At 39.8% G+C, this 27,563-nt stretch overlaps 1 protein-coding gene across 1 annotated transcript; it reads left to right on the top strand.

Moving 5' to 3' along the window:
- Positions 1 to 8,157: 8,157 nt before the first annotated feature.
- On the top strand, positions 8,158 to 15,531 carry LOC145443419 (uncharacterized). Its single transcript, XM_080321385.1, has 3 exons — positions 8,158 to 8,161; positions 8,654 to 8,813; positions 14,937 to 15,531. Exons 1-3 carry the CDS (start codon positions 8,158 to 8,160, stop codon positions 15,223 to 15,225), a joined length of 453 nt encoding a protein of 150 aa, XP_080177511.1. The 3' UTR covers positions 15,226 to 15,531.
- Positions 15,532 to 27,563: the final 12,032 nt, after the last annotated feature.

Genomic DNA, 27,563 nt, shown 5'->3' with positions numbered 1-27,563 from the left:
ATGCATTATAAGTCAATTATTTTATGTGGTGCTTGTCAGGTCTCAATAGCAATTTAATGTAATTGAAATTGTAATTGAGCAAAATTTTTGTCAAATTACAATTACAATTACAATTACACAAAATAAAAATGCTTCAATTACAATTACATTACAATTACATTGAAAAATGTAATAATTACATTCAATTACAATTACAAATTACAATTGATCCAACTCTGGTCGGCACACCTGCTTTAAGTTGACCGAAACTGACTGACTAAGACTTACATTTCTTTGTCTTCATATACAGGGTCCAACAGTTGATATGGTGGTCATAGTTCGTTTCACATAGCTAGGTTTAGTAACAATGCTGCATTGCTTTACAGCAATACAGCATGGCGATTCCGCTTCATGCGAAGCGACCAGTGTTCGGGCTCCGTCCTTTGCAAGGGCCAAGACGGATTCGAGTTGCGAGCCGATCTGTTCCGATCCTGATCCATCGACCTCAATCTTCGCAGCCACAAACTGGACTGCAGTCGGCCTTTAGAATAGGGATATTGACATCGATTTTGGTTACGGCAACTTACGTAATTTATATACATAAAACCTGTTTGGCTCACACAAACGGTAAATGGCTCGCCACGTAGAAGTGGGGGTGGGGGTGCAGACTAGATGACCTTACTATAAAGGCCGTATCGCATCTCCGTCGTCAAAGCATCTCGATGGTGCAGGCGAAAAAGAATAAGCCTACCATATCTTTCTCTCTCTCTCTCTCTCTCTGTAATTAACATAGGCTATCTATTAGAGTTGCATCATCAGAATATCCATTCCGTACCAATGATCTATATCTACGTGCTTCGTGATACTGCTGAACCGACAACGATTTTGAGGGTTCTAACGATTCTCTATTGTAGCCTATATATACTATGGGTGGTCCTTAAAAACGAATTTTGGAAAGTTGTTAGTCTGACCCTGCCAAAATGTTCCTGTTGGTTAAAAACACAGTGTGTAGAATTTTATTGATTTTCATTAATGTTTAGAGGTTGCTCAATGGATCCGAAATTTTACCTATATCACCTATGGAGCATATATAGTAAATTCATAGTTGCTATTGGGTCAACGCTGGAAAGCCTGGATTACCTCGTCTCAGTCGTCTGGTTTATAGCTGATGATTTTTGGGGGTAGGCTACTATGATGACCAGAATCATTTTATTTTACCAAGTAAGCTCTGTTTGATGGTGTTGGGGCACATTTTGTGGAGGGCAGCAACAACCCAAATGTAAACTGCAGTTGCTCCTGTTTTTTGTGAGATCGGCACAAACATCCTGAAGCATTGCGTTGGACGTTCTGTGTGGTCGTTGGAGACAAACAGTGTGAGTGTGAGTGCGAATATTGTCGACATATCTAAAGCAACAGTGAGGAGGATAGTAGGGAAACTGGGGTTTCCGTCTGAGGGGTTGATTAGCGTGGCGAAGTTTGATGACGATATGCACAAGGGCACCGACGCTAATAAAGTTGTTGCTATAAAAGAGACGGATTATTAGAGTATGTATTTATTAACTTCAAACACATTCCACAGAAGACTTAAATCGACAAAGAATACAACACTTATTTTCAGAAAACCTGCAACTTTCCGATGATGCCTTGAATATACGGCAGTTAAGTGGAAGGGGCAGTCTGGGTTTATTGCTGAAACAGCTTCACACTCTCATTGTTTGTCTCCAACGACCACACAGATCGTCCGACGCAATGCTTCAGGATGCTATTGCCCTTTTCACAAAAAACGAGGAGCAACTGCAGTTTGCATTTGGGGTTGTTCCTGGCCACCACAAAATGTGCCCAACACACCCTCAAACAGAACTTACTTGACAAAATAAAATGATGTTGGTTATCCTGGTACCCCCCCCCCCCCATTCATCAGCTAATAACCAGACGAGGTAATCCAGGCTTTCCAGCGTTGACCCAATAGCAACTATGAATTTACTATATATACTCCATAGGTGATATAGGTAAAATTTCGGATCCATTGAGCCACCTCTAAACATTAATGAAAATCATTAAAATTTTACACAGTGTGTTTTTTAACCCAAAGGAACATTTTCGATCGTAGTCGGATACCAGTTTAAAGTGACACAGTTTCACTGATTTGTATTATCGTACAGAAAGTGCATGTAGATTGCAGAGACAGTATAATTGTATGACATCCGCATGATTTTTCAACCTAAAAACGGAAGATTCCGCACTAAAATATGAAATGCGTTGTTTGTCACGGCATGTCTACTGATTTATTTCATTCTATATGGTATATCATTGGCAATGAATGGACTGGCCATCTACACAAGTAGGCCTATAAATTAGGCCAAAAGATGTAAAATGTTAAATGATAAGTTTGCCGATAGTGCAACCTCTACGACACCAACGAAATGCAGTTTGCAAAAATAATTGATTTTTGAACAATTTTGACAGTTATTGACCTACGTTGCAATTCTGTTAAAATTTTGACTTCTTTGACTTGTCAAAAAATAATCACTCAACTGATTAGGCATCGTCTTATGCAGAGGTCTCAAACTCAAATGTGCTCACGGGCCAATTTCCTACTTTCTGATGGCGCCGCGGGCCGCAGCACCAATAATAGGGAAATTTAATGTATTTGCGAGTATATAGGTCTTATTTGACTGGACCTTGCAGACTGACATTCCACACGCATCTTGAAAATGTGATTTACCATTGTGAATTCACGCCTGGCACGAAAAAATCACATTTTGAAATATTTGAATAAATTGTTGCTGTACTAGGCACAGTTGCTGAATATTTAGTTGTAGATACCATGCTGGAGTACAAATGCATCATGACATCGTAAAAGCTGTCGCGTTATAACTTTGCCGACAGTTGACGTGTCACAATTACAAGTCGAATATTTTAGAAATATACAAATATTGATCTGATATCAGAGTATTGAAGCAGTACAGCCTAATCCGGGTTTCGGACATACTCCTGATAGCAAGGCTATTGATCATGTCACTACCTAAGTCAAATCAAATAAGCGTTAGATTTACCTTCGAGTATTGAACAGATTCATAACAACTTGAATATAATGATTACTGTGGCATAGCAATAGAAATGTCCAATCGCCGAAGTATTCATTGATCTTCCACTGCGTGGTAACTTTTGAAAGAGATGTAATAGTGAAGTCTGATGAGTAGTTTCAGGCTTCTGGAGTAGTTTTTAGGCGACTTTTCAAGTTTTCGAATTAAAAAACAAGATATTTGGCAGTTAAATATTGTCGAATACTTCGAAATCCAAAATACCGTCGCAGGCCGCACAAAATGGTCTCGCGGGCCGCGTGTTTGAGACCTCTGGTCTAATGCTAATCTAATTGCTATAGATACGATTCCATTGCATTTACATAGTAGACATCACATGATTCATAAAAATATGTCTGTTTGATATTGCATTACGCAGCACAGGTTCTGGAACATTTTCGAGAAAGCACGGCGGATCCCGATAAGTTATGATGCTGTATGTGTGTATTAGCAACTTTTAGATATTTGGATATTTATTACCTCTTATGATGTGCTGTAAGTCGGCAGCTGAGATATCGTATTAATATGGTCGGCCTGTTGAGAAATGATCATTAGGGCTCTTCAAAAATGACCTTTTTTCTCAAATCGTAATGGCTACTTGATAAAATTGTTCGGTTACCTAATTTAAGCCTACACACAAAATTTGGTTCAATTCCAGCCAGTAACCGCTTTGCTACAGGAGAAAAAAAGTTTCTATTTATTATGTAAAAATAAGTAACAAGAAATTTGAAAATTTTCTGTTCACCCCATGAAAGTGTTAGGCTGTCCATAGAAACGATGCCCACCAAATTTGGTTCAATTCCAACCAGTGGAAGCGGAGATATTGCCGTCGAAAAATTTGGATTTGAATAAAATAGTATTTACGGTGACCGAATCTTTGTTTATTTATTATAGTTGTGCTCACCGTAAATACTATGCAACCGCTTCCACTGGTTGGAATTGAACCAAATTTGGTGAGCATCGTTTCTTTAGACAGCCTAACACTTTCATGGGGTGAACAGAAAATTTCCAATTTTTTATTTATTTATTTTTACATAATAAATAGAAACTTTCTTTCCTGTAGCAAAGCGGTTACTTGCTAGAATTGAACCAAATTTTGTGTGTAGGCTTAAATTAGGTAACCTAACAATTTTATCAAGTTGCCACTACGATTTGAGAAAAAAAGTCATTTTTGAAGAGCCCTAATGACCATATATATCGACACACCATGAATACCAAATAATAACAACATCAACAAGGCTGACACGAATTTCAAACATCGTTTACGTATAGCTAACTATCGTCAAAACGTCATTCATAATACAAACCTTGTTGATCGAGTACTTTATAGGTGATAAACGACAGCAATCCTTCTTTAACAACATTAAATATGCTTGTGCTGACAGCATATTGGCTATGCAAGAATATATTACTGATAGCGGGATGGAAGATATTCCAATGTCTTATTTGACATGAAAACCCAATAAAATATATTGCATGTAGATTTTACAAACCCAACCCCGTTTTGACACTGACAATATAATTTACAAACCTAAAATACGTATCGGCATATCGGGTCATTGCTTTGCTCTTTATCGATGTGAACCGATACCGGTAACATTCTTACGGACATGGGGCGTGCAACATGGACTTTACACATATTTGAGCGAATGCTTAATACCTAAACGGAATATTGAACAATGAACTTCATTATGATGGTTTTCCGCTATAGTGAACTGTAGCTATTTCACGTCAATATGTAGAGAACTCAAAAGCTGACCATATAATTGTATCTCGATAGTATTCGGATTTCGAAGGGGGTGACAACACTCAGGGGGCAATGTGGAGGCAGGCGCTATGGGGGCACCAGAGAAAAACATAGCACTATAGATGATGCAGTAATACTCATAGGAACGCCAAGTTCTATAGTTACTATTTGTATAGTTGTTCTACAGTTGCAAAGTGCTATATATTCCTGCGATATCGTTTGCGAATATAATTTTGACAAAATTCATCAAATAGCCAAGTTTTTCCTTGCTCTTCACGCGAAATACACCAATTATTTTTGACGTATTTTCACAAAAGTCGTGGTTACTATAATTCATGTAAACGGTAGATTTTATACTTCATGCTCGTACTTTGCGAATGCACATTGCACAATCTTCCTTAATGAAGTTCCATTACACTAAAAAGGAGTTTGCCCGACAAAATGATTCGCACTATAGGTATTGAATCTTGCAGCACACTGCGATCCAAATCTGTAAAGATGATTTTATCCACTTTTGAGGGTGATAACCATTTGTACAGTAGATTTTATTTGAAGCCAAAATAAAAGTAAATTCCACTTTCTTCGAGTGCTACAAGATCAGATTGTCAATATTTTCTTCTCGTACTATAAAGAACGATTTTGTTTGGTGTTGTGACCCACAACCTCACATGTAGCCTACGTTGTAGAATATGGGTTGCTTTGCTTTAGGTATAGGCATGTTGAAGTTTGTATATGAGTGCGGTTTTGTCGCTTTTTTACCAAACTAAATTCAATATCAGTATGCGGTGTAGGTTTATACAAGATTTTCAATTGATTTACTAATTAATCGCACACGAATAAAACTAAACCCAACACAACTACACCGTGTCGTCAAACGCAAAGGTGGAATCGGAATGTGTGTACATGAGGATCTAACCTGATATGTATGAGCCCGTACCTAACAGTTGTTATACCAACCTTGATTTAAACCCGTATAAATTTATACATACAATTATTAGACCGTTAATTAGTTAAGTGACCATCGGGCGCGATTCAATGCGAAATATATCCAATAGCCAAGTCCAAACCGGCAACTTGACATTTGGAAAACATACTGTATCCCTCGAAATATTCATTTTCACGGTGTCTCGGGGGCTGTTTAATGTGTATCCGTTTTGAGACTTCGGGCAGAACGAGCAAACCACCCGCAACTCACGACGCGAGGCCATAGTTTTGCATGCGACTGAATCTTGTATTCTTGAATTCTTGTAAGATAATGATTTCCCTCTATCCCGTAAAAACTTTCAACTATTTAAAAAATTCAGATTTTAAGAAATTATGAAGAACCTTTATATCGCCTTATGCGAAATCACATTGACGTGTTGCAACAGATTCTCAGGTGTGCCGCAATTTTTTTCAAATTTTGGAAGAAAACTGTAGATTTTGCCAATGAGGCGTGCAGGCTAACATATTCAACTTGAAAGCGGTGTAACTCCTTCATGACTGGTAAATAAGCACATGTTAACATTACAATGGAGCCAACCATGGCATTACCGTTGAGTTGGGTAATGGTCACGTCACAATTGGGCGAAGATGTGTCGAAGAAGTCTGTAATTCGTTTCACGGCCCCAATGCATCAACTCATAAACAAAACTTTGCTCCGACAACATGAACAGACCGGCTGGATTGCAACTTACACTGCAATACTACTTCTTTGGATTTGGTGTTCATAACTTTAGATGCGTCCATTTGAAAGCAGCGAACCAAGTAATTTCTATGCAGGAGAACAGCTCATTGATTTACTAGTAATGCCTGTTCTTCTTCCAAACCTTATACCATGATATAGGTGCAAAACCAATCATAATTTTAGTGCCATGTGGAATGCAATTTGAAATTAAAATGTGTAAACGTGAGAGGCTGCTTGGAATTGAAGACGAAATGTGAGTCTGTTTGTCAACAATCGAACATCGTTTCAGTCTTATATATGTTCGTATAAAAAGGTGTAATCGCATTACCACGTAAATTATTTTTAAAAAAAGTCAATTTCTTGATAGTGTGCCGCGAGTATTTTATAATTCTTCTAGCGTGCCACAATCCAAAAAAAGTGGAACCCCTGCACCAAAGAGTCTTTTGCTTGCTCACTTTTAGAATTCCTGCGGACAGACGTAACATATTCTGTTGAAGGCACACTGCGCTCTTAATATTAAAAGGTCTTAAATAAAGTTGAAAGTGAAAAAGTATTTCGGCATCAACCATGTCCCCCTGAAAGTAACCATATTCGAACAGCAGCTAAAAGAGCTTCGTGAAAGGTACCATTCCAGTCCATTGCTATCAGTGATATCAACATAAGTCCTCTCGTCTAAACCCGTGTGCAATTACTGGCACGCATGTCTTCACCGCTGCACTCTTTCGACGCGGTAATGGCTGAGAATTAACTTCGGATAGCTGTAAGCCGATTCTATGAAAGAACTGTTATTCCCAGTTCCAACTGTAACTTCAGACCACATCATATTTAGAGCGCAATGCGCATTTAATTTTTGTTTTACGAAGTAGGAGAAAGTGGGGCACAATGAGCCAAAATACATTTTTAGCATTAATATATTTCGAATCCGGAAATACCAGCGACATTTAGCAAAGTGATGGGTGAACAAATAAACATAAAAAGTATATTTCCAAATAAAAACGATTTGAAAGTACGAAGAAATACCCTAAGGACATCCGTTTGGAAAACGTACTTTTTTGGTGATTTTTTCGTATTTCCCAGTCATTCTTATACTACTCCATAGGCGGGGCACAATCGCACAAGCGGTAGGGAAGATGGGGCACTGCTAAAAAAATAAACACCGCATCATTTAGCAAGAAACTGGGAAAGTTGAAGAAAAGGATGGACATGCAGGTGTCTGAAACCAGTTATAGTTGAAATCCCGACTTTTGGAATCGTAATTAAACTTGCATTAAGATTGCTGCTGCGACTTGCTGCGTGCCGTGATTATGAACGTCCTTAACGTCCTCCATTTATTTTGTGACACTGCAAGGGATGTTTTTAATGGAGTGTTGGTGACGATCGTACTTTTACGCACTTTACTGCTGATTTTTATATATTTTGTAAAATCTGCCTTTGGGTATCATTGGACCATTGTGCCACGGCCAAATTGTCCCAATGTTCCCCACCTATATCTTCAAAGCAAAAGCCACTCCAAACTGTAGAATTTCAATTTTGCACCTAAAACCGCATACAGACCGACTTTTACCCACCCAAAACGCAATTGAAAGTTAGCGATGTAAATTTACGCCAGTTAGCAGAATTACGAGACTCGTCTCTGGGTGTGGCGAGATAGCGCAGTGGTATAATCCGCGGCCGTAACACAAATGGGTGCGGGTCGACTTCAGAATGCCGATATCTAAGTGTTGGAGGTTTGCGTAGGCTCCTCCTCGTCACTTAATCCGTGTAAGCGGTGTCTGACAAAAAGCCTAGAGGTGGGCCGTGCTATAAATCGGCAGTTACGGAAAATAATGAAGAATATCGGCCTGGTGTAAACGACCATAGTAGTCGAAAAACACCATGAATACCACAAAACAAACAAACGAGACTCGTCATATCACTTTCTCGCAAATAAAGCGACCCTGGAGTAATCAAACCACATCGGGATTACGACTAATATGACGCTACTGAGTCATCGAAGCGATGTATATTCTTCATACCGGTTTTTAAAAATATGCGATGTATACCATTGGGCCTTACCTCCCCCTACTGGTTCTGCCCTGCGTTAGTGGATCTGCTTTTTCGTATCTGACGTACTGAAGTCAATGACCTCAATGACTGTCAGAGTGATCAATCCGATGATCGTGTGATGACTACTTTCAGTTGACACAACAAGCGACGGCTGGCATCGAGCGGGAAACGGTTACGAATACATATATATAGCCGATCTGCAGGATCACGTCGGCGCTATTGAATTCTGCAACACCTTGGACCAGCGCTCAATCTTGGCGTCGGTTGGAGTGAGAGACGGAACTCTGGTTAGGTATGTGTGATTTATGCGACGGAAATTAACCTTCGCAACCCCGGTGACCAGCGCAACTGATTGTAATCCCATCAATAAAATAGAGATAGAGCAGAGTATTCTCCAGGACATCCAAACCTGTGGCCAAGAATTAGGCAATAAAATTCGACTAGTATACAATGATTTCGTAAATATTGTTTATGAACGTGGAATTTTCATCTTGCATTGAGAAATTTGCTATTTCAATATGCCTTCTTTTGACAATGTCAGCAGATTGTGAGACTGCAAGGTCGGCCTGTCTTCTTGGTAGGAAGTGTAAACGCTGCTTATTATTCTTATTATTATAGTACTGTCATATTGCGACCCGTGGTGTCAACCAGAGTTGGATCAATTACATTATTTCAGTTCAATTACAATTACAATTACAATTACTTTCATGAATGTTTCAATTACATTACAATTACAATTACTCCATGCTAAAAATATCAAATTACAATTACAATTACTCCTTGCATGCTTCAATTACATTACAATTACAATTACAATTGCTGTTGTTGAACATGTAATTTAATAATCATAAATTCAACCGTGCTCCTTGACAACCGTACCGTCGTATTTAACAACAATTGAAGTCTAGTTCAGATTGTGTTGTAATAAATGCGTTTATGTGCGTACATAGTATGCTATGTGAGATGTCATTGTGGCGTAATATAAGCGTGTTTTGAATGCTCGGTAATTATTGCTCACGTAATTGGAAATGTACAATGTTATTTACGTAATTTCCTATGGGTTGGGATTAAGGATAGGGTGCAGTATGTCGTTGAAAAAGTATTATAATATATGCACGTGTTGGATTTGCGTCTATAGTATATAATTAAAGATATATTATTATTTTTATCGAGGGACGTAGGAATTAGGATGAGGAGTGAAAACAAAACCGTGCTTTGTCAGATAAGACGTTATATAATATCCAGTGGTCTGGTTAGTTAGCCAGACGAAATAACGATGCAGCATCGTGATCTGAAATCGTATTGTAGATTGCCAACCCACTGATAGATGCGCAAGATGTGAGTCACGGTTGAATGCACCGACAAACATACTGCAGAGCCGGTTAAAAGCAGCGAACTTTGTAGTCCTAGAGCTGGCGATCCATGCGTCCAACTTTGATGCATCTGGTCTTTATCGTAAGCTATTGATGTACTATTTCCGAAAATACAAAATAAAATCTCGTCAGGGCAATGTAACTGCTCCAAAATAGCCGTTTAAGGCCGACTGTTCTGAAAAGTGAGAGCGCTGCAGCAGCATGACCACAACAATTACCAATTACGCCCAGTGATTGTTCAGAACAATGCCGATTCCCAGACTTTCACGACTATTTTGGGATGGTACCGTTGCCTGGAAATATACTTTTATTGCGGAATCAGTGCGACACTAGCTTTCGATTAGGACCATACATATCAAATTTCGACGCTTGGATCGCCAGCTATGGGAATATCAATTCTGCTGCTTTTAGCCGGCTCAGCAGTTCGCTTCTCGGCGTATTCAATCGTGAGTCACGTGTTGCGAATCCATCCGTTGGTTAGTAATCTAAAAATTCTATACAATGGCAGCCGAGGCCAGCATAGCGGTAAAAATTAAAAAAAACTTCGCCCGCAAGGGCGCAGTCAAGGGCTTCCGCGAATGGATCCACCAAATTCCTTGTCGACATTTAAAGAGAATGCATTATAAGTCAATTGTTTTATGTTGTGCTTGTCAGGTCTCAATAGCAATTTAATGTAATTGAAATTGTAATTGAGCAAAATTGTTGTCAAATTACAATTACAATTACAATTACACAAAATAAAAATGCTTCAATTACAATTACATTACAATTACATTAAAAAATGTAATTAATTACATTCAATTACAATTACAAATTACAATTGATCCAACTCTGGTGTCAACTAAGTAATAAACCGACCCTTCTCCAGTATGGAGTTTGAGACGGTGGACGCTAGTGTCCAGTCCTACCCCGCAGACCACCAGGGCTAGCTGGATCGTTAGGGTAAATATGCTCATGTACTGTGTGTAGTGCAGCGTTGGGATCCGGCTACTGCCGTTCAGTCACAAGTCAAGTTGAGTCATTGCACATTTTGACTCGGGTCAAGTCACTCAATTTTTGAAGGTGACTCGAGTTAAGTTAAGTCACAAAGATGTGCAGTTCGAGGTAGGGATGGTGTGAACATGAGGTTTGCGTTCGCGCTCTGTGTGTGAACCTTAGAAATTTGGACGTTCACGTTCTCAGATGAGCCTTGTCAAGTTCTTCACTGGGAACCCTTTTCTCTGCTTTTCAACTTCCGATCACTCTCCGCAAGGCGCTGACAACATGAAAAAACTAAGCACTTAACGAGCATGCACTTTGCCTGTTTCATCATATTTAAACGAAAAGCAAGGTGTTACTACACAGGTGAACTGATGCGCATATTGAAAATACAATAACATTTTACACCGAAACATACATGAGGCAAATGACAAATATCAAATAGTTCAATAATTATGAGTTATGAGTGGACCTAGGACGGTTTCCACTCTTACATGATAAGTGGCCCGCTGTCCGAGTCAAAATGCAATTGCGAGCAAATAACATTTTCTACAAAGACATTAACAATACGAATCGGCGTTTCAATCTATCACTCAGTGGTTCTCAACCTTGGCAGAGCGTCTCCCTAGGGGGGCGCGGGAGGCTTTCAGGGGGCCGGAGAAGTTGACAAAGTCTGTATGAATTCTGACTAAACATGTGTTCCACAACCATTCTGAGAAGCCGATTGTTGAAGACGAAACTTATTTCGTATTCAAGAAAGCTCGCCAAATTCAAACTCCAGCAGTAGCGCTCAACGGAGTATAGGCTGATTTCAACTTCTTTGAGCTAAATTTTTATATTCTTTGAAGATTTAGACTTAGAGAAATTCCCACACGTAATCATTCATTACTTCAAAGCTTGGGCAGTAGCCTAAAGCTCGGTGAGCTGGGTAGATGTTGTTAATAGCCGGTGAACTGCATTGCCTAAGACAGACTCAGATGCAATATAGGTTGGCCGGTTTCGCCCTCAATTAGGCTACCCTAAATCAACACAATTTAATTCAATTCCAAAACTTATCAAATTTAGCATGACAGTACAGAACGACGCCGTGCTCTCTGTAGTCACTACCAGCATTAGGATTAGTCTCAGTGCAACATACCTTGAAATAATTTGATGTCCTGTTCAATGTTTTTTGCTATTTTCAAACAAGTTTGGGGAAATTTGTCAGAAATGTAATAGACTCAACAACTGGAATGCGGATTCAAACATAGCGTAAGACATACCATCATATGTATACTATAAGACCAGGGATGGCAACCTGTGGCCGTAGAAAGGAGTATGTGCGTCTGTCGACACCTAATTCAAATAGTATGTGTTGGCGGCCGTCGACATGCAAATTGAAATTACGAATTTACTCCCAAATTTTGGTTACATTTTAATTAATCTTGAAATTTTCTTCGCGCCCCGCGCAATTCAACATATAGCTTCATTTTTGGATTTTTACATAGTAACGCCCTTCTTAATCTGATCTGGAATCGGAATCGTGTGCTTCTCGCAATAAAAATTTGTTTATGGTACATTTGGGTGATTTCAATATATTTCCACTATTTCCACTACCGATACAATCGACAATCCGGATGGAGGTCAAGAAATATCAGCATGCAACAAAGCGGCTAATAATAATTGGCCCACCCGAAGATGCGTTATCATTTATAACTTGCCCTAACTTTTTGAAAGCACTCACTCCATGAACCCTACCAGTGCATCCGATCACATGGGTTGAGAAAGGATAAATATTTGAAAGTAATGTGATACTGCTACTATTAATTATGGAAGTCATTCGAGAATCTTAAAACTTTTTGCGCTCCGCGAGACAATGTGCAATCGCTGCAACTATGCTTAACATTGACACGCACAATTACGGCGCGTACAATAGGCCGTTGTAAAAAGTAAAATAGTCCGGAGTTCACCGGGAATGGATATGGACTGGACAGATTAACATAGGTATTTTTCGTCCAGTTACTTCTTTACGGCTATGCCCTGAAATGCAGCTTTAGGCTACATAAGTAATCGAAATACGGCCGGGATTAGCAAAAAAGTAGCCTACCTCTGTATTAGATGATGCGCTCTTTTCGACATGACTATAATTGCAAGGGGAGGGGGGTTCAGGGGGCGCAATTATTTTCACCATCGCCAAGGGGGGCGCATGTCCAAAAAGGTTGAGAACCACTGATCTAACTGATGTTCAGGTGCAGTCTTAAATATGGACCGGGCTTCTCAAAATATGGGTCACGAAGGTATAAATGTGTGGCGAGATAGCGTAGTGGCAAATTCCACAGCTGCAACACCAATGGGTTGCGGGTTCGACTCCGACAGAGGTCGAATTTAGAATTCCTACCTAAGCGTTGGGGGTTTATCAAAGGCTCCCCATCGCTATTTCATCCGTGCAAGCGGTGTCACATAAAAGCCTAGAAATGGGCCGTACTACCAGCCGGCAACTACGGAATAAAACTGAAGAAAATTTGCCTTGTGTAAATGACAATATCAGTCGACAAACACACTGAATACCGCAACCACCAAACACCAAGGGTATAAATTTGGGTCGCGAACTCACCAGGGCAGTCTTTTGATAGTTTTGCTGACTTTCTTCCAACAACAAAGAATTCTCCGCGCTTAGCGCGATGATCAGCTGAACTTTTGTAGGCTCCATGTTCCAAGTCACTGTGTTAGGTAGGCCTACTTATACCCCAGCGAGATACGTTTTGACAGTGTGACATGATCATAACGATGTGCCGACCTTTGCATTTCGCGAGTTGGTTTGATTTTGTAAGACTTGTCTGACATTGGCTTCTCTTAAAAGCTTTGAATTGCGCGGGTAATGCTCTGGAAGGGTAGAGCCAAGAGGGAGGGAATGAGCAAGGGCGTACCTGCTGGACCCCATAATATTTTTGAATACCGGCACTCATAATTTAGTGAAATGAATTCAACTGTATTCGCAATTGTGGAAGAACGTTATATTCCAAATATCGCTCAACACAGTCGGGGACTGCTATGATGCTTAGTCTGGAGGTGCCAAACGTGCAGGAGCGGTACTATTAGACACATGCATTTCAGATACGACCCTTTCAGGGCCGTGACACCTGACGTTTTACCAATATGCGGCTAGCAAAGTGCGTTGCCACAAAAATCGGCGGTGATGAAACCTTGGGCCAACAACATGCTGGTTGGCCAGAATCTTCAATATCACATGTCCGGTCGTGGAAATTGTCGGCACCGAATATAGTCCATTCCTTGATTCCTGAGCACCGCATTGCAAATGCGGCTCGTGAGGAAAATAATACAGGCTACCCCGAGTTTACTTCGCGCGTGTCATAGGGGCCTACATGTTTCACAGAACTGCGTTGTATACATTTGGTTGTCTGCACCTTCTCAATTTCATGCATGTCATCAACAACGTAGCATCCAAACATTACAAAACCCTTATTTCGATGTGTGGAACTTAAGTCGCGAGATGCTGATAAAACTCAGATTTTGGTCGCGGTCTATAGAGTTTAAGAACCATGTGACTACTAGTTTGAACGGCCGAAATGCGGCCAGAGTTCAAAGAATATGCTGACAAATTTTATCGACCACAGATGTCTCATTGACTTCAACAGCTATTGAATTATAATACAATAAATTATAGGTCATAAATAATTGACTTCTGATTTTGTCCGAATGCTTTAAACCAGTGGTTCTTAGCCTTTTTATCCTTCAGGCTCCTTTTCGAAAATTGCCTAGGTCTAGCACCCCCCAATATTTTAAGCACAGTAATAAAAACAAGAGGTAACTAAGAGTTCGAAATCCGGTCGGTCTTGTCGGGCTGAGACTTCACTAGGAAATAGCTTGAATCGCGCCCGATGACCACACGAAGAACTAACGCTATAACAATCTTAGGCCTATGTGTGTGTTATATTCGGGATCAAATTAAGGTACGGGCTCATACCATGTGGTATATTTGGGGGAAAATCTACTGTAACTACTCATATGTTTGTGACAGAACGACATATTGCAGCCAACGCATAAAACATATTACGTCGTTTCAGCGCAGCAACAGCTTCAGCACTGGGCATACCGGCCAGTATCTCGCGCTACCATGTTGGTGCAACTGATACTGACGAAGAGGACACCTGGGTGTTTGAAGATGGTGTTGTTGTTCCGACCAGTGGCATTACCTGGGGATCATCTGCTGTCAATATACAGCAACCTAACGGAGGAGCTGGTGAAGGATGCATGGATTTCTTCTCACCGGCATCAGCAGCAAACACGCCCGGCGCAAGTGATACTGGCTGCAGTCGAGAGAGTCCATTCGTGTGCGAACGTGGGGCGATATAAGTGCGAATTGAGACCTATATACAATGAAGCCAATATCTTGATTGGTTTTCCTGTTTTTCTTTAACGTCCACATCTTGATTTTTCCGAAATATCCCAATGGCATTCCTGGTTGAAATTGATTTCGGTTTTATATGGAAAAATGAGATACCACAGTTTGCGAGTTAAAACAACCACAACGTACTTGCACGGCATGGCATTCTAGAATGGCTTGTACTGATAGTTATACTAGTTATATCTGTTGATGTATTCGCTTACTATTTCGCGGTCGCGCACTTCCGATACTAAAACATAGTACTGTAAAATAAAAGTAAGTTGTGATCGATATATTTGAATTGCTGCTAAATTAAAATTTAGTAATGTCGTGGCGCACAAGACCTGACGGTGATAGGCGCCACTCTTTTTCTTCTTCCAACAATAAATAGGCCTACATACATAAATAAGCATGCACCTTTTTCGTAGAAAAAGCAGAATAGGGTACGAATATAGCACGTAATACCCTTTCTTGTCGTCGCTACAGAATTGTTGCACTTTCCTGACGAGGTCGAGGCAGAAAATGAATTGTAAATAGTTTGGAAGGTGGTAACCAGCAAGCTACGGAGATCCGGGTCATAAGTCAATTGCACTTTCATACTTTTGACTCAAGTCGAGTTATGAAATCACCACCGGGTCAAGGCCGAGTCCAAGTCACGGCGCAAAGTGTCGAGTCCGAGTCATGGGGTCAGGTGTTCAGTCACAAGTCATACTCAACTCACTTCTTTACAACTTTGCTTCGGTGATAAGTCAAGCCTATACTAAATGTTGCCACTGCTGTTAACATATGCTAATGCAAACAGATCAAAGACAGTTTTAATGTCCCTATATTTATGAAGTATCGGTAATGATAGACGAGATACCAATCATGAGTAGTCTCAACGAAAGATACTGTATAATTGATTCCGAAGATATCAATTATAATTTGCTTAGGGCACTAAAACCCATTGTTCTCCACGATCGGAGCGCCGCAGCACAATGATCCAGACATGGGGTGATTACTTCATGAATGTAATCGATTGCGATTACGATTGCTTCTGAATCACGCGATTACGATTACGATTACGATTACAGCTAAATCAGGAAGTAGTCGATTACGATTACGATTACATTGGAAAAGAAATCACGATTGCTCACGATTACATTTATTTTGTTTCTTAGAACTAATGTTAGAAGATATATTGTAAGACAATACGAAAAGGCATAAACGGCATAATGAGATAACAACTTTCTATATTCATAATACGCCATTTACCTGTTACGTCATAATGTACCCAATGCCCAACTTTATAGGGGACTATTTATCGCACCCGCCGATTTGCATTCTTGCCAGGTCTGTAACTGCCGCACCCCAAACTCCCGAATAGGGTGGGGAGCGAGCTCGAAGGGGACTCAAAAGTATTTCGTAAATTACAGAATATTTTCGAGAGATTTAATTAACGTGAAAAATTTCTCCCAGCTTCGCGATTCAATGTCTTTAGATAACTTGATTTTGAAATGCGAACGTGTCTCTCACAAAAAAAAGCATGTTTAAGTTATAGGTATAGGCATTGCGGTGTCGGTCATTACCGCACCACGAGACACCAAAAGACATATGCAGTTTCGGCCAACATGCGACTCCACGAAGTGTGCTACCGAGGCCGAAACTGTGGGTATGTGCAGGGCCGTAACAGCACTTCGTCAGGCCCCCCCAAAACGTTGGTCTCGGGCACCCCCATAGGGTGGGAAACATAACTTCTGGGAGCTTTGCCCCCCAGACCCCCCTCCGACTATACGCTGTTTATATACGGTGTACGCTGTTTCTTCATTGCTTGTCCGTTTAGTGAGTCTGTTTTGCTTGCCTAATCGCGCGAAGCGAGAGAAAATTTTGTAATTCACGACTGAATCCGTCAATATGACGCTGTTTATACATTGGGTGTCCGTTTAGTGAGTCCGTTTTGCTTGCTTAATCGCGCGAAGCGAGAGAAATTTCTATGGTTCATGACTGAATCTGTCAATATGGTTGGTATTACTTATATATTGCTATCAATTTTTATCCTCTCCCTGCTCCCGTAATCTGATTTACCGGTAGAGCTGAGTAAAGTGTACTTGAAAAGGTAGGACCCCTCAATAATAATTAAACATCTCCGGGTGTATACCCGTTGGCAGGAACGAAACAACGTCACTTCGTCAGGCCCCTGAAAAACTTGAGTCTTGGGCTCCCATAGGGTGATAAACCGACCCCCCAATCACGTTGTTCGCGTTTGTCACGTAATTACAGTTGAACAGTTCAGTTAGCCAGCGCTACGCACGAAAATTTTTTATATTTGATGATAAAATCGGTCAATAAGATCGGGAATTGCATATATATTTTTATCAATTTCTTGTCCTCTCTACTCACGAAATCAGATTTACAGGTAGAGCTGAGTGATATGTCTTTGAAACTGTAGAGCCCGTAAATAATAATTAAACATCTTCTGACGGGCGGACTCATTGGTATGACTTCGTTACATGATGTTATTTCGTGACCTCCTGTCTGCTATATCAAAAAAGATAGAATCGCCCAAACGTAGCCTACTAAACTAAAAGATCACACGATTTCAAATTGGTATTTCTCACTGGCATCTAATTTTTTGCTGCGGGATGGTATCTGTCCTATGAGGTTCAGATTACCAAGACAGGAACATTCGGCGCCAGTCATTTAGGCGACTACGGACAAATAAACATATATGTATTTCGTAGCCTATAGCCTATATAACGAAGTTTTCGGTCACCATAAGGGCCGAGGTTTCTCGCTGCCGATCGTTCTGGCATGCTTCTTGGAGTCGCGTGTTACATGACCCAAAACTGTACATGTCTTGGTGCGTCGCGGCGCGGTAATGGCCAACGCCGATATGCCCATTTCTATAAATCGTGTGTATTTTTCACTGGGGTAAGAGTACCCAATAATCATAACATTTGGCAACTTGAAATCGCACGCAGCGCGAAAAATTTGTGAAAATGTTGCATAAAGTTTCAAAAAATACTCTATAATTTATGCTAATTCACCAAAAAATTTGGGGGCCCCTTCGAGCTCGCCCCCCCCAATTGGGGGGTTTGGGGTGCGGCAGTATGGGTATATGTCCATTGTCAATGGCCGCGCTGGATGGGCGTGACGAATAGTCATGTCTTTCCAATCTGAGCCCCACAATACAAATGCCACCGGGGCACCCACAGAGGAATGAAGACATGACAGTTTGTGTGTGCGTCTCACGAAAGATTTAGTCTGCTACGTTTGGGTGACTGCAATATATTTTGATTATATAACAGATCGGAGGTCACGAATTAACAACATACAATAAAGCAAAACATAGCAGACGTTATAATAATGAATTACGTGCCCCCAGCTCTACCGGTAAATCTGACCACCGGGAGTTGCGGAGGATTAAAAATGAATAGTAATATAATGCAATTGCCAATATTCTGACGAAATTCAATTGTCAACCTGAAAATTGACCACCCTATGAGGCCCAAGACCAACGTTTGGAGTGGGGGACTGAATTGCTGTTTTTTTTTCTGATTCTAGCTACAACCCAAGCTAGCATGGTGTATAAGCGGATGGCTACGGCGACAGGTTCAAAGTTTTAGTATAGAATTGCGAAATAACGATTGGCGCCCGTTTCAGGTAGAGTCATATGAAAAAAGGATAAAATGAACACAAAATTCTGCCTTCCACCTAATACAGATAATGTAAGCTTCCATTACGAGAAACGGCAAACAGCGGCTCGGTTATGATATATATCAGCAGCTGTTGGTTTTTAATGCTTCATTGTAGAAATAGCAATGTTTATTTCATTTGACGAGTACAAAATTTCAAATCATAGGTCTGCTTCCCGCCAAGCAACAACGGTCGAGCTGCATGTAGGCTAACTATAATAATATAACCAGACATCAATGCATAAGTTACTATTTGAAACTATAGGCAGAGTGGTGATTATTATCCTGCTGCGAGGTAGTGGAGTCTGGAGTGTATTGATAACCTGATATACAACATTGCAATCACACTATTACATCGTTTATCTATTTACAATGTGTGGATACTTCTTACGCAATGGTGAGTAAATCTAATGCTTCTGTCGTAATAATGAGCAGTGTCGTTTGAAAATCAGACTTTTGTGCAACCACTGAACCTGGTATAATACCTCTTCCTTGTTCGCGAATGTTCAGTTTATGTCATATAGTCCTTGTACAAATAAAAAGTATTCGTTCTTTCACAAATAAATCGATTAGATATGTGAAGTAGTCGATTACGATTACTATTACTTCGGAATTTTTTCGAATGTAATCGATTGCGATTACGATTATACTTTAAAATGTTGTAATCGTCGTAATCGATTACGATTACTAATCGCGATTACCCCATGTCTGCAATGATCATCTCGTACTGACTGTGACAATGACCGTATCGGCGAGATCGATCAATGTTACCAACAGTGACTCTCGAAGTATCCTGCGTCGGGGCTATCATTGTTGCGTGGATATGTCCCAATGCGAATATGGTCTCTGTATTTTACGTCGCCGCATCTGGTAATGCTAACGTATCTGGAAATTGGGATAATCACAAATATTAAGACAGCGGTCTAACTTCCCATATGCCAGAGGTTATCTTCGACGTTGCAAGAGAAGGCTATTTCACAGACATTTAACTTTATAAAGTCCTGAAGCATTGTTTGAAGCGAAAATTCCAAGTCAAGAGTATGGTAGTATAACAGTGAAGCAGAAATCAGATTTAATAGGCCTATATATAAGGATAGTTCGTCATTTCCGTGGTTCCTCGACACAATTATCACATATTAATAATATATAATAATTATATAATATATAATATAATATCGGCCGACAACTCTCTAAGATTCCTTCTCCGTCTCGATCGTGTTGAGAAAGTGTAACAGTGAAGTAATTCACAAAGGGTTTAGAGGCGATGTCACGTGACCTGCAAGGGTACAACAGAAAAATAGTTGGATTCGAATATAGTGCCTTTGTGAAAATATTTCAGTTTCAATAGTCTTATGTGGCTTTCTGCGGAGAATGACTGGTGGCAAATTGTTATTCACTCAACTGACATTAATTTGAGATCAAATCATATTTAGAGCCCTGTACACCAGAATAGTAATGTGTAATAGAATAATCGCTAACTGTTGTTTATGCATGCTGCGTTTGGTTCTAGTACCTGGGTACATTCCAAGGAAATAAGCATCAGAAGAAGCTCTAATGACTCCATACCGACGTTTGCGAATAAAAATACGGTAATGTTAGAGAGAAGTTAGTGGAAATTATTCCGAGCAAGCATTGGAACCATTACCGAGTGGCCTACGCTGTGTATGCAAGTTGTTTGTCAGTCAGGATGATTTTCAAACATTTACATCAGATACAAACACAACACGACATGACAACGCAATCCAATCCCTCGTCACAAATAATCACCCTTTATATGTTTGTCAACACATCAATGCCACTATATACCGACAAGATCTAATAGCTGCAGTGCACTTTTAATAATAATATTATTACTATTAATATTAGTGGAAAAGAGAGTGATGCTGCAAGATTAGGTGCGTCACGGACTTGAAGGAGCGGTCGTTATACCAAAGTCATAATTATTTTTACAAAATAGTTTAGAGTAGTGGTTCGTAACCTAGTCTCCAGCGCCCCCCAGGAGCGATTAGGATTTTAAACGGGGCGGAAACAGTCAGGGGAGAAAGGGGGGCGCTGGGCTCAGGGGGCGGTATGGGGGCAGTGAAAAAAATGACCTCGCAACAGATGGTGTAGTAAGGACATATGATTATATAGTAGAACAATAGTTTTTTTATATACATGGGTTCTCCTCATTCTAAACTAACATTGAACAAAATCTGTCAAATTACAACGTTTTTCGTTGCACTCATCGCGAAATATCCACCGATGATGTTTCCATGAATGCAGTGGTGTATGTTAATTCAAGTAAACTGAATGTGGCGTACTTTTGGATCACCAATTCTCCGTTAAAACCCTCCCGTCACGCTAGCTACTCCAACTCGTTTCGACACCTTCCTATTTTATCATTGTATCGTAGTTTTGTGGTGTTCTGAAATGAAGAAAATCTTATTAAACTGACGCTTATACTGATCGCTCGGGTTATTTTCCACAAAATGTTTTGAACTAAGTATTGTATCCTGCAGCGCATGCACTGCGTGTCGAAATCGAAAAGGCACTGTACTGTACAACGTTTGAGAGTGGTGCCCCTTGTACATTAAAGATATTCTGAAGATTTTCGGCCAAAATGATCAACTAAACATTTTTGTATTTGAGAGCTACAAAATTGAATCGTCAGAATATTGCTTCATCGCATCATGAAGGATGATACTGCTTGATGACGTATTAAATTTAGCATGAGCAAAAATCTCTACCACATTCTCAATTCATTTAGTAGTCACACAAAGCAATAAAACAAAACCCAATACAATTTACTTCCCCGTATTGCCAATCACCGAGGAGAATTTGGGATACATCGATCTCGAACCAAATGCTATGAGCCCGTAGGCGTTACCCGATGGTTGTTATAACAGTCCAACCCGAAACCGGGCTTCGACCACTTACCCATTGTTTTTTACTATACAGTCCTTAAAATAGGGGGCGCCAGACTCAGCAATTTTGTAAAGTGGACCCTGGAGCAAAAAGGTTGAGAACCACTGGTTTAGAGCATTTACCTAGGGTTAACATATGTCCTCCAGAAATCCATAAATGATGCGAAATCTGTAATGTGGATGTTCAAAGTGGGTCCTTTGAGAGTTGATCTTTTTAAGCCAAAACCGCAGCATTTTTATGACAACGTGGGCTTTCTAGATCGGTGATGTAACTTTTGTGATTCGTAAAAAGCGTCCTCCTTTCCGAATCCCGAAATATAGTAACCCTAATTTACCACTCGAAGGAACAAAATTATTAAGATAATATGCGCGCAAGTACAGATTCACAAACATTTAACACACTACAGAACGAACTCTGAGACATGAGAAATCATTTGGGGCCAATCAGTATATTTTCGAGTGTTGCAGCGATTTTGACCTCACGCGGCCATTTGACGACTACTGATTGCTGATTCAAAATATAACCTACGCATTTGTTGGATCTCTCAATAAATTCTTATTTGAAGATGGGCGACAAGACTGTTCAGTGTTCAATGATCATGTCGCTCGGCTTCGTCATCCCCAACAAACTCGGGTCTTGGGCACCCGAAGGGTCATTACCTCATTGCGGACGAAGCCATTCCATCGATATCTACTGGCCTCATCATCTATCTCATTTAAACATGCTATTCACAAATGCACGGACTGTTTTCGAACCGAAATAATTACGGTCATAAGCCATTCGCGTTACATGTCGGAATAGGTAACGGGAAAACACATTATTTCGATCGCCTTACCTACGAAACATGGTGTTCAAATAATTTCAAATTTCATATCACCATAACCACTTGCTGCAGTTCTTTTAAGCAAGCGTTGTAGTCTTCGTCCGTATCGAAGTCGTCCTCGTTTGGTAAGTTCCCGTGAAGTAGGCTATGACGAATTCAGTTATAATGTTATATTGAAGTTGGTATATAATGCGTTTTTTTATTTCAGCCTATTTTTCATTTATCTTTATCGGTAGGCGGGTACACAACAATTTAAAAATCTACTGGACACTATCGCGAGATGCGCGATCGAAGATTTCAGGCTGAATGTGCCTGGTCAAAATACTTCACCTTATATTAATTTACGTACGTTTCCAGGTAGAAGGGGGCATGGCTCCTTTGACCCCTGGCCTCGCCGATGAGCACCAACATTAAAACCAAGAAATCGCGCGAAGAATAATATTACGCGTAATATGTCTGCCCCAAAATGGTAAACTTCATATGTTGATTTATGAAATACGTTCTCTCATCTCATGACCGATCTCGGTACGACACATCGTTAAAATCAATAGAGACCAATCCTGACTTTTGCGTAAATCTGTTTCCGATATATGACGGATCAGCTCACACTGGACTTCGGACATGAAAATACTACATAAATAATTCAGTGTCAACCTTGAAACTTGGCACATCGTTCTATATTGAAATCAAAATGTGCCGTGCCAAATGTAATAACTGTTCTCGGTATGGCGAGCCTAATACCGACTTATGAGTAAAATCTGTTTTCGGTGTACGACGGATCAGCCGATACTAGACTTTGTGAGCGAAATTACTGCCCTAATCCTTGAGTAGCAACCATTCAACTTGAGGCAGTGTTAGATACCACCATCACGACATAATATACCAAGTTTCAGGACTCATCATGGTGAAAACGCAGAAGATATCGCGTCTTTGCCGCAATTTCTCTATATATTGTTAGCTATGCGTCAATGAATGGTAAACTACGTTATAGTACAACATTTTAGGTGGAGCAATGCCCCAGTTGCACCTGTAGCTTGTATATCTCAACAGTTAAACCGACAGGAGACTAATACCTATCGAAATCATAAATTAGCCAGAAAATTATATTACACGAATCCGAGTATTCAATGGCGATCGACAGATGGTGAGCGCAATTACAAATAATTTATACTTGTGCGGGGGGATATTTGATCTCTCACAATGCTGTTTTAGTATCTGTCAATGACGGGCGTATTTAGAACATGTTACAAGAAAAGGATCAACACCATCAAGAACGTAAGCGATATCTCACGAAGACGAATCTATATACAATGCATCAAAGCTTGATAAATATTATTTCAGCCTGCAGTGACCGGAACGAAGTCGACACATGATATGATCATCTCCCCTATATTGAATGGCATAACGGGTGCGGACGATTTTCCGAATTTCATTTCTTTTCTAAGAAAACTGGATCGTAGATTACCGAAGAGGCGGGTAATGCGAACTTGCTGTCCGCGAAAGGTAATCCGCAATTTTATTTGAACAAAAGCCTGTGCGACTAAGTATCCAACTACGTCAATGCCTACCTGTTTGGTATGTTGAAGATGCAGACAAATTTGCTTGAGTATACGATTCGTCATGTTTACCGTATCATCAATAACACAATGTAACAAAATTTTATTTTGTTCCCAGGTTCGAATCCATTTTTCCCGATTGCTTAGGTCCAGTAAACGTCAAAAATCAACTTCATTCGATATAAACTTTGCTTTTGTGGTTTAAAGAATGAAATTCTAAAATCGCATTATTTTGAAAAAAGAAATAAAAAATATGGCTAAAGAGCATCCAAGATGGATATTAATCACTTTTAAATGTTAATATACTCTGTGATATTTTCCATTTTATATATATTTCTGTTTGCAGGGTTTAATTTTGAGGTTTTGATATTTTATGATTTGCACTTAATAATTTTCTGATTTTTTTAAACATTACTCGGAAATAATTGGGGACTTAAAAATGGCAGCGTTTTTGATTGGTATGCAAGGCGGGTTCACCAAGTATCCTTGGCACCTTTGCCGTTGGGATAGTAGGGCCACCACAGAACACTACAAAAAGCAAATATGGCCAAAACGGAACGAATTTGTTGTTGGAGAGAAAAAATTAAAGCAAACTCGTTGACCAACCCAAACAAATTGCTTATGCGTCCCGTTCACATAAAACTTGACCATATAAAGAAATTTGTGAAAGCATTGGATAAAGGTGTTGACGCATTCCAGTTTCTCCAGAACTTGTTTCCTGAACTATCAGAAGCTAAAGTAAAAGTTTGTGTTTTTATTGGCCCACAAATTAAAAATAATCTCAAGTCGAATGATTTGATCCAAATGCTTATGATGCTTGGGATAGCTTTGCAGATGTGGGGAATGGGTTCTTGGGCAATAACAAGGAATGTAACGATGCCGAACTCGCTGCCAATTTGTTAAAGTCGTACCGAAACATGGGGTGCAGAATGTCCATGGAACTACATATGCTTGATGCTCACGGACGAGTCTAAAGATATTATGGGAGCTTATTCAGAAGAACAAGGTGAGCGATTGCATCAAGACATAAAAGATTTTGAAATGAGATACCAAGGGCAATATAATGAAAGCATGATGGGAGATTATGTCTGGGCCTTAACGCACAGAAGTGATATAGAGTACCAATGAATATCACGCAAAACATTACTCTCCTAACCACGAAATCAATATTTGAAATAAACTATATGGATTTTTGGAAGTTTCTAGGTGAGATTGATCAGGAAATATCAATTAAAAGCTGGAAACAAAAATCGTGTTATATAGGTTGAAATCCAGCAAAAAAATACCATTTTAACTGATTTTATACATTAATTGATTTATCCAGAAATATTTATTTAGTTGTGGATTTAACATTGTTTCGGATACAGTTAATACAGTTATGAGCAAATTCCCAAGTACCATGTACCAGCGATCGAAGACAGTTTGGTAAATATTAATTTCCTATAGCGTAAATCAGTATATCCATGCAAAATATTGCACATACTAACAAATTCAAAAAATCACTCTCCTAACCACAAAATCAAAGTTTGGAATGAACTATGTTGATTTTTAGAAGTTTCTAGGTTAGAGTGATCAGGAAATATCAATTAGAACCCGGGAACAAAAATCGTGTTACACGGTGTAATCCGTAATGAGATTGACTGGCATGTTTATGATTAGTTGTAAATCTTACTTACGTACCAGTGTTGTTACGTTGTTTCTTACGTTATAACTAGGGCAAGTTTTTTCAACTTTTGCAACTTATTTTTACAGCTCCCGATAGCTTCCTAGATACTCAGAATCTATGTACTATGATGCTTTAAGCTGTTTGGAGAGATTTGATGGCGCAACTTTTTGCAACTATTCTCTATTTTTCACGCCAATTTTTACTGCAAGTTTCATCAAATATTGCGTAAAAATGTAAAGTAGTGATTTAAAAACATGCTATAAACTAACTCTATCGTGGTTCTATTCTCTTTGTTTTGCATAACAAAGAGCTATATGATGGGTTAGCGGCATCTCACTGTTATCTATGACACAATATGGCTAGTAAGCAAAAAGTTCAACTGCCCCTGCCAAGCACGACCGTGCCCGAACTATATGTAGATAGAGCGATTTAATAATTCTGACGTTTAAATTTGAATTAGTTTCCCATTTCACGAGCGCCCAGGCGAGACCGCCGAAATTACATTTACTTTGGGTCCCTTTTTTCAGGCTATGGATTTTGTTAACTTCGCCGAGAGTGCGTTTTCTGTAATGCCTTGGGTCAAGTATGCAGACCTAAGAGGTTTGCGGTATGTTATTCGACATCTTTTAGGACGAGGGGGTTATCGCTATGCTGTTTTTTTTTAGGGAAAATTATTCCGGCATTGCGTAATTTTCTTGCTGTGTGTCGGGAAAATGTAATTTTTGGCGGTTGCGTCATACCATTAAATGGCGAAGTAACGGATTTGACAGCCCTGCAGGAACTAGGTTATACAACGGAACCTTTCGAGTATTTCATAATTTAACAAAATTTATAAATGCAACTTTTTACAGCAACTTTTGTCAAAATTAAATGCAACTTTCTCGCGAATATAGTGCAACAAAAAAACTTGCCTTAGTTATCACGCTTTGGGGATGTTTGCAACGTGCTTCCACGAATGCAGTGGTTTATTATAATTCATGTAAAATGGATTGCGCTCAGTTTAAGATCGACATTTCCCCATTAAAAACTCTCGTCGCGCCAGATCGGAGTATTCTCCACGGAATGTTGTTTCGAACCAAGTATTGTGTTCAGCAGAGCACAGCGTGTCGTAATCTAAGAGGCACGTACCACTTTTGAGAGCTAGAGCTTTTTGTACATTTTTGTACAAGATGCTCTAAAGCTTTTTCGACAAAGGGATTACCAAAATATACTTCTGTTTGAGAGCTAAAATATTAAATCGTTAGAATATCTCTTGATCGTATCATAAAGGATGATACTGTTCAGTGTTGTGACCAACAACCACACATGAACGTCATATAATAGCGATTGCTTTGTTCGGAATGCATTCATGTTAAAGTTATTAACTGGGTGCAGTACGAAATTCAATGTTAGCGATCAAAGATCTTGCAGCAAACCATTCGTTCATATTGCCAAATTTATTCCACTGGAAGGTTTCCGATTGGCTCTCTTCAGCAGTGAACGCCAGTAAACGAGGTTAACCAAGTTCGAAATATAGAAAGAATGCTGTTCTGCCATTCGGCTGTTTTACAGCTGATTTTGTGTGTGCTGTACTGTAGCCGTGCGCTGATTACTGCCGTTCGCGACGTCACAACGACAAAATCTTTCTATCTTTCGAACTTGGTTAACCTCATTACTGGCGTTCACTGCTGTAGAGAGCCAG

The sequence above is a fragment of the Botryllus schlosseri genome, chromosome 7, assembly GCF_051294905.1.
Source record: "Botryllus schlosseri isolate E-star chromosome 7, Bs_hap1, whole genome shotgun sequence".
Classification (NCBI taxonomy): domain Eukaryota; kingdom Metazoa; phylum Chordata; class Ascidiacea; order Stolidobranchia; family Styelidae; genus Botryllus; species Botryllus schlosseri.
This window is presented reverse-complemented; position numbering and strand designations above follow the sequence as displayed.